This window comes from Embiotoca jacksoni, unplaced genomic scaffold, assembly GCF_022577435.1.
Source record: "Embiotoca jacksoni isolate LCO1_2020_lvr unplaced genomic scaffold, fEmbJac1.0.p SCAF_30, whole genome shotgun sequence".
NCBI lineage: Eukaryota > Metazoa > Chordata > Actinopteri > Embiotocidae > Embiotoca > Embiotoca jacksoni.
Window position 1 is genome coordinate 1416482 of NW_027185382.1, and position 11644 is coordinate 1428125.

At 44.1% G+C, this 11644-nt stretch overlaps 1 protein-coding gene across 2 annotated transcripts in view; it reads left to right on the plus strand.

Moving 5' to 3' along the window:
- Positions 1-11545, plus strand: part of spega (striated muscle enriched protein kinase a) — a 41301-nt gene extending 29756 nt beyond the window's left edge. For both annotated transcript variants that reach the window (XM_069164311.1, XM_069164312.1), the window contains exons 25-42: positions 155-355; positions 776-833; positions 917-994; positions 1105-1277; positions 1424-1450; positions 1552-1704; positions 1834-1876; positions 1990-2055; positions 2634-5292; positions 5372-5539; positions 6486-6608; positions 7500-7664; positions 7918-8614; positions 8735-8974; positions 9087-9310; positions 9423-9498; positions 9680-9829; positions 9917-11545. In XM_069164311.1, the coding sequence (XP_069020412.1) occupies positions 155-355; positions 776-833; positions 917-994; positions 1105-1277; positions 1424-1450; positions 1552-1704; positions 1834-1876; positions 1990-2055; positions 2634-5292; positions 5372-5539; positions 6486-6608; positions 7500-7664; positions 7918-8614; positions 8735-8974; positions 9087-9310; positions 9423-9498; positions 9680-9829; positions 9917-10154 (5539 nt within the window). In that variant the 3' untranslated portion in view covers positions 10155-11545. The remainder of the gene's footprint in view (positions 1-154; positions 356-775; positions 834-916; positions 995-1104; positions 1278-1423; positions 1451-1551; positions 1705-1833; positions 1877-1989; positions 2056-2633; positions 5293-5371; positions 5540-6485; positions 6609-7499; positions 7665-7917; positions 8615-8734; positions 8975-9086; positions 9311-9422; positions 9499-9679; positions 9830-9916) is intronic.
- The last annotated feature ends 99 nt before the right edge of the window (positions 11546-11644 follow it).

The following is an 11644-nucleotide window of genomic DNA, read 5'->3' on the forward strand; positions in this document are numbered from 1 at the left end:
TATTAATTTCTTCCATATAGCCCTATTAACCCTCCCCTTGAATATTCTTTAATTATTCTTTTTGATGTCTTATTTAGTATCACAATAATTTAGGAACTGATTGGTTGGCATGTAACAAAACAATAATGTCATTGTTGTGTGACTGTTGGTGCAGGGGGGCCTTCTCCTATGTGAAGAGGCTGACGCAGAAGAAAGGAAAGGCCGAGTTCGCTGCTAAATTCATTTCTGCTCGAGGAAAGAAGAAAGCCTCGGCACTCAGAGAGATGGATCTGCTGTCTGAGCTGGACAATGAGAGGATTCTCTATTTTCATGATGCCTTTGAAAAGAAGAACATGGTGGTGCTCATCACAGAGTTGTATCCTTTTAGTGCAATTCTATTTAAATGATCAGAAACATTTGACTTTGATTTCTTACTGTTTTTTCTTTCAGTAAGTGAGCAAACACAGAATTTCAGGAAAGTTAAATATGCAACGGCACTACCTTCTCTGCAGAACTGACTCAAGTTGTATCTCCTTCACTGTTGAACAGAAGTGCACTTAAATGCATCTCAAGGACAAGATCCAAAGCATTAATCCTAATGTCTTCTGCAAGCCCCTGGAGGCATGAATGAAGCAGCCCAGCTTTTTCTCTCTGACTCATCGCCGCTGAGTGGAATTAGCAAGAGATAGAATGTGTGGGAGTTTTGCTCATTTATAATTCATTTCTCATGCACCTACCACTTGGACTGTGCAGTCAAGTCGCAGCTCTGCTTTTTTCCCTCAACTGTTGTGTGAAGATGTCACGAGGAGCTGCTGGAAAGAATGGCCAAGAAAACAACAGTCATGGAGTTGGAGGTTTGTGTTCCTCTGCTCACTGCACTGCGCTGCCATTATGTAACACGACTTCATACTTCATTCCCTTATGTTTCACATTACAGATCCGCAGTAGTGTTCAGCAGGTCTTGGAGGGTCTTCGTTATCTTCACCAAAAAAACATTGCTCACCTTGATATAAAGGTATCTGTCCACTAGTGCCAGATCACATTTATTTGATCAAGATTGTTTAAAATATTGTTATATTCTTCTATCAGTCCCTCATATTGTTGTTTTTGTGTCACCCCCTCTAGCCAGAAAATATTTTAATGTCAGGTCTGGGGAGTGACCACATCCGGATTTGTGACTTTGGAAATGCCATAAAATTGGAGCCCTCGGAGGAACACTACTGCAAATACGGCACGCCAGAATATGTTGCACCGGAGATTGTTAACCAAACTCCCGTTTCCACGGCAACAGACATATGGTAAGCCACCTGCTCTCCAGCATGGAGAGGTGGCCACTACAGGCACTGCCTTCTTATCTGCAACAAAATCACATCTCTGTCTCTTGTGTGCTTTTATGTTGTTCCTGAAAATCCACTCGCCCTTCACCCGTCCTGCTCTCCCACAGGCCTGTCGGTGTCATCACGTACCTCTGGTATGTTACATCACTTTGTCACCACCGTTTTTATATAGAATATGTATATTTCTACATAACGGAAGCACCAAAATTACATGTTTTCTTTTGTTGAATTTTAGTCTGACTGGAGTGTCTCCTTTCGCTGGTGAGAATGACAGAGCCACTGCCTTAAACATCCGCAACTACAATGTGGCATTTGAGGAGAGCATGTTTTGTGACTTCTGCAAAGAAGCTAAGGGATTTGTCATCAAGCTTTTGGTGGTGGATAGACTGTAAGAATGTATCTATTTTTGTTCAAATACATATGAATACATGTCCTTTGACCAACCATAGTTCCAGTCATATTTTAAGTGTCAACTGTAAGATGCTCCTTCTTCTTGTGCATATTTCTCCTCTCTTAGGAGGCCCAGTGTCATTGAGTGCCTTCGCCATCCCTGGTTCAAGGTGAGTTATCATTTCGAAAATTTACTATCCTGCCTCAAACTTTCAACGTGTCCTAGGATTTATTTTTTTTTATCTCTAAGGTTATTGATGACTCCCTTTTCTTTGTTTTGCAGTCACCAACGAACAAGAGCATAAGCACGGCTATGCTGAAGCAAGTTTTGTCTAGACGGCGATGGCAGGTAGGTCATGTGGATGACAAATGCATTTAGTATGTGTAAATCAAAGACTGAGACACAGAAAGACTCCAAGGACTGATACCCAGCAAGTGATTAAGCCTCTTTTTTTTCTTTTTTTTTATACCAGAATAACTCCTTCATATTCCTGAATTAAATAAACAGATTTTCTGAAAAGAAGATTTAATACATTTCAGGATTGCATTAAAGCCTAAATGCAGTACTTTCTGACAGAAATATCCCTTCTGATTAAATCAGTTCCCAAAATACACTCAACTTGTCCAATGAAATTCTTTCATTTTTCATTAGAATTTAATAAAGCCTTTTGCTCTGCATATATTGAGAACATCTTGCAACTGAGAGAAGGTTTATGGTTAAAAGACCAAAGGTTATAACAAAGTTAAGTTGTGTTAAACATGAAACTCATCAAAATATATGAAGCATGATAAGGCATGTTTTTAGTGTCATAATTGTTTCAAACTCTTTTCAGTATGGAAGTGGCATATCTGACTTGGACTGGAGACTTTACATATAAAATAGGGAAATTAAATAATCTCTCATTATCTTCTGTTGACCTTGTCCAGCGTTCCCTGATCAGCTACAAATCCAAGATGGTGACGCGGTCCATCCCAGAGCTCCTGGATGACTCATGCAGACACGTCTCCATTGCTGTGGCCCGGCATTTAAAAGAAGGCTCCCCACCACCGTCCTCTTCGTCCGACTCAGATGCAGATGTGGATGAGCTTCCCTTTATTCCAATGCCTCTGTCCATGGTCTTTTCTGGTTCAAGGGTGTCCCTTAATGAAATCCCAGGGGATGAAGATGGCACAGCGTGGCCCAGTGTTGCAGCTGACAGAGAGAGGAAAAAGGACAACATGGATGAGGCAGGGAGTGGAGGAGGGGCTAGTAAGAGCGGGAAAGATGAAGAGGAAACCCCAAGTGAAGAGAAGATGGAAAAGACAAAACGAGCTCCTCTTCAAAAAGGATCAAGTGTGGAGTCAGACGAACCACTTACAAAAGCGAGGCGGGGTATCATGAGGAGAGGCAGCTCTGCTGATTCAGCGCTGCTTCTCCACATTGACCTAGAGGAGGGAAATGCAGATGAGGTTTCAGAAGCAAGTAACAAGAGCCTGAAAAAGGCTGTTTCTATGGAACTACCCAAACGCAGCCAGAGCCCTGGAGCTGCAAAGTTAAGCCAGGAGGATTATGCCCTGAAACTGGAACTGATGAGACAGCGGCTGCTCAGGGGAGGAAGCGCGGACAAAAAGATGAGTGGCCTGCGAGGGCCCCTGTTTGAAACACTTGGCATGGAAGATGAAAGGCAGACGAGGTCTCTTGATCGAAATTTTAGAAGATCCAGAGAAGGGCCGTCAAAACTGACCAGAGCGGCATCCTCTGAGAGTCCTGGAGAGGACACACCAAAGACCAAAGTTTTTTGTAAAAGCGCCTCCTTTACTCAGGGGGATTCTGAGCCCATGCCCCTGCACCGCAGGTTTGGAGCTCCCTTGCAGATTCCCTCTGTGGGCAATGGAAGCATTGAAGGGAAGAAGCTCCAGGAGGCCACCTCAATGTCTGCACTAACAGATCAAACAGCACTGGAGTCTTCCTTACCCACAGAGAAGACTTCCTTTGCGCTCCCAGCACCAGGACGATTGGACCAACTGCAACAACGAAACAATGTGAAGAAACATGAAAACGTAGATGAGAAAAGGACCAAAACCCACTTAGAAAAGGCAGATGAAGTAAAATCAGAGTCAAGATCCCCTTCTATTATTACTCCTATAATTGTAATAGAGGAGGATGATGAGGACGAAGAGAGGCAAGAAAACCAGTTGCTGCATATTAATGAAAAGGAAATGAAAGGTGGTGAGGGAACACCACAGAATAGTAAACCGTCATTTGCATATGGAAGTGTCACTCAAACATCTGACAAGGTTCAGGAGGGTCCTACTGCTACAGCCACGTCACCTCAACATGCAGCAGTGTTTGCTAAAGTAGCAATTGCTGACCGATCCCCTGATTCTGTTTCCTCTTCATCAAACCCTGATCTCCTTGCCATCCCTCGCCAGCCTGTGCTCAGAACCGACATTAAGGACATCGACTCAGAGGAAGTGTTTGAAGCGAGGTTTAAGAAGCGAGAGTCGTCTTTGACGCGTGGCCTCCGAAAACTGACCAGAAACAAATCAGAGGAGAAATCGCCTGTGTTGGGCCGGAAGGTGGTTGAGGGGGGCGAAGAGGTTTATAGGCCGGGGCCGAGGGGGTCGCCTCTTGAAATGGTATCCAAAGGACTACTGGAGAAATCCAAATCTGTTCAAGATTTAAGAGGTGAGGACCGGGAAACAGGCTTTGGTCTTATTGGGAGGTTCTCTTTGAGGGCCAAGAGGTCAACATCCACCGAGAAGAAGGGAGAGAAATCAAAAGACGAGAAGCAACCAAATGTGCAGGAAACAGTCGTAAACAAGAGGGTTTCGTGGGCTGTTGGTCGCAGTAAGTCCCTGGATACAAAGGAGCTGGACAGTGCAGCACAGAGGCAGCAGGATGAGAGAGAGCAGAGAAAAGCTGAGGAGTCATCGGTTTCTGCGATGAGGCGCAAGTTTGAGTCCAAAGTGGCTGGAATCTCTGCGAAGATCAGGACTCAGTCAGAGGAGAGGAAGAATAAAGACACAGAGGGGAGTCAGAAGGAGCTGGTTCAAAGGGATTTAAACAAGGTCACAGATTCCCCTGTCCTGGCAATGAAGCAAAGGTTTGAAAACAAAGTGGCAGGAATATCTACGAAAATCCGCAGCCAGTCGGAGGAGAGAAAAGGAGATCCAGAAGGAAAGAGCACGCCCCTGTTCACCCGCCACCGTCATTCCCAGTCCGAGGGCCGTGGACTCAAAGGGATGGGCATCCCCGAGAATCAGCTCGCTAAACAAACCGGCGCTGCTGCGTCGAAGGAGTCAGTCGAATCCACCTCGAGCATTCATTCTGAAAAGGCCTCAGAGAGTGACAGGCGATCGCGGTGGGACAGGTGGGGTTTGACGAGGGGCAAGAGAGACAAAACTCCATCCCAGTCCGATTTGCCTTCAACCGTCACCAAAGAAGAGGGTCTGACAAAACACCAGCAGTTCATCCGCTCGGCTTCGGACTTCGCTCCAGTGTTCCACATCAAACTGAAAGACCACATCTTATTAGAGGGGGAACCGGTCACTCTTAGCTGCCTTCCAGCCGGCAGTCCACATCCAGAAATTACATGGATGAAAGGTGACTTTAGTTCGAATGATAAAATCACAGCGTCATCCAAACACTGCTGCTTATTGGCTGATATTTTTGTGTTTTCCAGATCGGAAATCGTTGGAGGTGGATGACAGAATCACCCTGATCTCCCACCCCGATGGCCGGCAGCTTCTTATGGTTATGAAGTCCAGCCAAAGGGATGCTGGAGTGTATGAATGTGTAGCTACCAACCCAATAGCTACCGTCACTACCTCCTGTACACTCTCCATAGCATGTAAGAATTTTGTTTGGCCCATCGCTCATAGGAAAGTGTAAAATCTTCAATAATGTCAACACTGCAAATTACAACATGAAGTTAGCTTTCTGATCGGAGGAAGAGCTGCTCACTTGCCTTTCATAGACAGTAATTTTCATAACGGCATTTATTTTATATTGAATTTTAATTGGAGTGAGAGTGGCATGAATATTAATGCAACTTAAATTAATATTAATGTCAACAGATTAACTTTACAGTAGATTAACTTAATGGAGTTTTTTCCTTTGTTCATATTCATCATGTGAGAAGAATAAATGATGTTCCCTGCAAATTTCTGCATGATGATTGAAATTAACTTTGGCAGGTCATATTCACGCCTCCAGTCGTGCCTTTGCACAGATTGTGTGTAATGAGAGCAGCTGTGCTTAGGTTCTGCTGGTGCTGCTCACAAATGCAAAAATAATAATGAGACTTTTGAGGCTTCCGAGGAAATATATTTCTCCGATTTGTTCTGGCTTTGGACACGTAGAATTACTTATTTCAACCACGGATGCAGTTTGTCTCCTCTTTGTTACTGATGTCTTCAGACAGCCTATCTCGTCTGCACTGTCTCTATTGTCCGTGCCTGTGCGCCAGCCTGAGAAACACACAGTGAAAGTTAAACATTTGGAAGAGGAAACCTACAGGTTGTTCGGACTGAGCCAAAAGTAGTGATTATACAGAAAAAAAACTAAAATATTATCAACATAATAGGAAACGCAAAACACAGTTAGTGCTGTAAAAAATACATCCCACCAACCACAAACAGCTTGACACTTGTAAAACCTCGCACACTGCAGTGATACCAAACAAGTTCCTTCTGCAGCCCCCTGAGGCCTTATTACAGTGTATACCAACCTAATTTTTTTAATTTGTCTCTTTCTCTATTCTCCAACACCCCTCTCATCTTTCTCCACTGCTCAAGGTGTCCCAAAACGACCAGGGACCCCTGAAGTTCCTCAGACTTATAACAACACAGCCCTGGTGCTGTGGAAGCCAGCAGACACAAAGTCCCCATGCAGCTACACTCTGGAAAGAAAAACAGAAGGTGCCTGAGTATTAACATTATCTTGTTGTAGCATTCAGCTCATCCCAATATAAATATTTTGTTTCGAAAAAGCTGTGGGATTCTTTGCTGTTTTTAAAACTGTATTCCCTTTGAGTGCTACTGTCACTATGATGTCCTAAATGAGGCAAAAATCAAATTAAACTCAAGGATTCAAGCTCCTAGGAGGCAGCAGTGTTTCAAAAGCTCAGACAGTGTGTAGCTTTGTGCCGTATGAGGAGAAGGCTCCTGGGAAATAAAGCTTCCAAATCTATAGACACCACTCAGACGGAGAAAATGAATCAGTCCACGAGGGAATAGAGTCTGTACCAGTGCTGCTGTCAGAGACTTTCGTCATTATGCACGATGAATCATCTTTATCTCATAACGTGGTGGATGGAAATGGAGTCACACAAACTTGGAGTAGCAGACCACGAATGTTTGGATTATTATTGGACTTTTTGGTGTGATAGATTTAATTCTGGCCCCGTTGCCAGTTTGATCTTTGCCAGGTAGCATTGACGTAGATATTTACAGAATACTGTGTCACTATCATTTTAATTCAGGTCGGCATTTCACCATGTCAGCATAGGAAATGTTATTTTTCCACATGCATGCGCAGATCACCAGTTTATGAGCTTGCCAACACTGTCATCTGGTGTTCAATATCTGAACTACAACAAGATGTCTGTCATTCAAAGACAGAAAAGAGAAAATTAGGGTTTATTTTCAAGCTTCTGCTACGTTTTACTAATCCACTACACAAGAATCATTAATCCAATCTCCAGAATACAATATGTACAAAATATGTAATGTATTACTTTTTTTTGTCTATCCATAAAGGTTCACTGGAACATCAAATAAAGCACACTTTATTTCCCCTCCGTCCTGCAGGTGATTCTAAGTGGTTATCTGTAGCCACTGGTGTTCTCGACTGCTACTACAACGTCACCGACCTGCCACCAGACGGCACTTTCAGGTTCAGAGTTTCCTGCGTCAACAAGGCCGGACAGGGGCCGTACAGCAGCTGCTCTGCTCCCGTCAGCCTCAACTCAACAGGTAACAGAAAGTCTCTATAGAAAGTCAATGCAAATTCATGTGAAAATCCAGTCCTGCTCATTAATTGGCACAACTGTCTGCATTGGTGTGGTACAAACAAATATTAAAGGGAGAGCTACATGACGAATAAGATAGCCTTCACATATCATGAACAATATATCAATATTGTCACATTTATTTTGTCTAAACGCAATAATTACTTCAAAGCAGCTCCCCTAATAAACACACTGAGGAAGTCCTGATGTTTCCACAGCTGGAGGAGCTTCACCAGCTGTTGCCGTCGTAAAAACAGTGCCAACCCCACCTGAACCGGTGGTCACCTCCTCCGAGACTGTCCCTCCACTTAAACCAGCCCAGAACATCGGTCCTCGGACAACAATCTCCGTCATCTCCTCCACCTCCTCTTCTTCTAAAGATGCAGCCTCCCGTGCTGCATTTCCTCTTCAAACTGCATCTCTGCCATCCAGGATGGTGGTCACTCCTGCCCCTCCGTCCTCTCTGCCCCCCAGCCCTTCGGCAAACCCTCCATCACCGTCTGCAGGCGCAACAACCGAGGACGCTCCAAAAATAAGCTCCATTCTTCCTTCACCCACAGTCAAAGCACCTCCACCCTTTGTCCTCCCCAAACCCCAGAGTCCGGTAAATGTGGTGACCCCTATGACCCAGAGCCCACCCATATCACCCCCACCTGCTCCTGTAACTCCACTTTCAACCCCCATCAAACTAGCGTCAGTGCCCACGTACGTCCCCACAACCACCGCCACTGCTCGGGTTGCCCCGACTCCGGCGTCCTTTTCTCCACAAGTCCTCCAGGCATCCAGCCTGAGCCCCATCGCTGACGGAGCCAGCACCCCCACCAGAGGCCCCCCATCAGGACGCGCGACACCCTCCACTGCTCTGCGACAGGGGGTTCCTCAGAAACCGTACACTTTCCTAGATGAGAAAGGAAGGTGAGACAATATTGACCTGTGTGTCAGGGAAATATTGATCTTTTATTAGATGTTGTTTTGACTTGAAATGGCATATCGTGGACACTGTTTTGTTGTTGCTTTCGTGTGTCACATGTTCAGGGGTCGGTTTGGAGTCGTTCGAGAGTGCCGAGAGAACACGACGGGTAAAATATACATGGCCAAGATCATTCCCTACAGTCAGGACAACAAGCAGGACATCCTGAAGGAGTACGAGATCCTGAAATCCCTCCACAACGAGAAGGTCATGGCTCTGCACGAAGCCTACGTCACCCCGCGCTACCTGGTTCTGGTGGCAGAGTACTGCACCGGGAAGGAGCTGCTGTACAGCCTCATAGACAGGTGGGATGGGGGATGAGACAACTCGTACTGAGATACACAGAATTTCTTTTCATTAACATGTATTTATTTATTGAGTTCACCATTTGAGAACCTCCTTTCTCTCTCACAAAAGGTTCCGTTACTCCGAGGACGACGTGGTTGGCTACCTGGTCCAGATTCTCCAGGGAGTCGAGTACCTCCACAACCGCCGTGTCCTCCACCTGGACCTCAAGCCCGACAACATCCTGGTGACCAACCTCAACGCCATCAAGATTGTGGACTTTGGGAGCGCTCAGAGCTTCAACCCCCTCAGCCTCAAACATCAGGACTCAGGACCGGGGTCACTGGAGTACATGGGTGAGGAGAAACACCAGGTTACCTTCATTCAAGAAATTATGACAGCAAAAGAACAATTCATTTGTTTCTTAATTTGTTTTTAAATTCATCTTCTTGCACATTGTGACCCAAGCTCCTGAGGTGGTGAAAGGGGAAGTGATTGGTCCTCCTGCAGATATTTGGACAGTTGGAGTGGTCATCTACATCATGTACGTTTTTTTTTTAGTTTTTAAATACACTTCTTTTCTTTTCTTTTAATGACATCTTAAACCTTAAGAGTAGAGTCTGTGGAATTAGTTTCTTTGACAGTTCAGTATTACTCTTTTATTTTTATAACTGATTTAATTCAAATAAATCCTCTCGAACATTGCTTTTCTTATCTTCCACCAGGCTGAGTGGTCGGCTCCCCTTCGATGATAAGGACCCTCGACATGTTGAATCCAAAATCCTGATGGCAAAGTTTGACCCCACAAAACTGTACTCAAATGTGTCCCAAAGTGCCTCCGCCTTTCTTAAGAAGATGTTGAGCAGTTACCCATGGTGATTGCTGACAATAGCTGATTATACACTTATTTTAAGAAGGAAAAATGAATAGATGCTAACTTCTGCACCTTTGTGTGTTTTCAGGGCTCGTCCGACGACACGAGACTGCTTCACACAAGCCTGGCTGCAGGACTCCTACCTGATGAAGCTGAGGAGACAGACTCTCACCTTCACCTCCAGCCAGCTAAAGGAGTTCCTTGTGGAACAACAAAGCCGTCGCACAGAAGGCGCCACCAAGCACAAGGTGCTGCTGCGCACCTACCAGAGCTCACCCCAGTCTCCGGCGTCTGGGACCGCACCTCATGTTCCCAGCCCCAAGTGAGATGACGGTGAAAATGCAGCACCAGACACGAGTTCGCAGAGTTGGATCTGCCCAAAAGAAAGCAAAATACAAAAAAATTTGCATCTCAAGAACTCCTCTGAAGCACCGCTGCATGAAAAATGTCAGCCTGCCAAATGAGGCAGCAGTAAACGCACAAGGGACAGCCAGACAGCTGGATGAAGCTGAAATCCTCCATCCTGAGAAAACACACAGAAGTCCATGTTATTTTGGGATACTTCAAGATTCAACACCAACGGGATTCTGAGAAGAAACAAAAGTACAAATCCCTTGAAGGAGACGCAGACCGCCGCGATGTGTTTATCAAATCACTGATGTTCAGGACTGCTCATAAACTGTTCATCCAATGAAAGGACACAGGATGTTCTTTGGCTTTAATTGCACAATTTCTCAGTCACATTGTGAATTCTGAAATTGCACATTAATATTTGGTTTAGATAAGCATTGCCCTCCACTCTGCACGATCGGCCTGGAACATGTGTATCATTAGTACTTCTACTGCGTAACATTGTTTATGTCACACAGTTTGGTAGTAAACAACTCATGTGAATGTACCATGATTTAAGCTGCTATCTTATTTTTGCATTTAATCACACATTTTAAAACTCAAAACCAAAAATATTCTTTTTTCTTTTTTTTCTTCGGATATTGTTTACTTTTTTCATGTTAATTTATTTGCATGTGTGTGTGTGTGTGTGTGTGTGTGTGTGTGTGTGCGCACACGAGCATTTTTGATTCACTTTTCAAATTAGCATCAAGGCAAAAAAAAAAAAGAAAACAAATAAGGAGTGTCTTTGTGATTGGTGTTAAGAGTCACACAATAAACATGAACTACTTTAGGATGAGCTAGGAATTTGTAGTACAACTTCTCGTTCTGTGGTTAAAACTCAACTGTGAAAAGCAGTCTGTAATGTAGATAACATTTTTACCCGGAACAATCACACTCTGGTAAATTGCTGTGGTTTGTCAGTATTCCCCATCGGTCGGTCAGGTCGCTCAAATCCTGATCACCCAGTCAGTGCCTGAATCGGATTAATATCCAAAATGTTTCTCTTGTAAATGTGTCTCCATTGGTTCGAATCCACAAGTGGTGAATTATTTAAACAAAGCAAAAATTTGATTACAGTATTTGGACTTTACAAGAACAGACAGATGCATATAGATTCTTACATGCATATGTTTATACATGCATACATAGAGTACATGCAGTCCTTGTAATAATAGAACGTCTTGTGTATTGCTCTGTTCCCTTTTTGTATGAATTTGGATGGTTGAAGATTTGTAAATGTACCAATTTGCGGTGTTTATATGTGGAACAAGTTGAACATGTTTTTATGAGATAGTATGTAATAAACTATTGATACAATTGGGAATATTAACTTGTTTCTATCTCTTAGTGTGATGCTGTTTTGGGCTTCGCAGTTGCACTTCAGGTCTCTAACTTTTTTCTGAGTACTTTGATAGGATTTTAA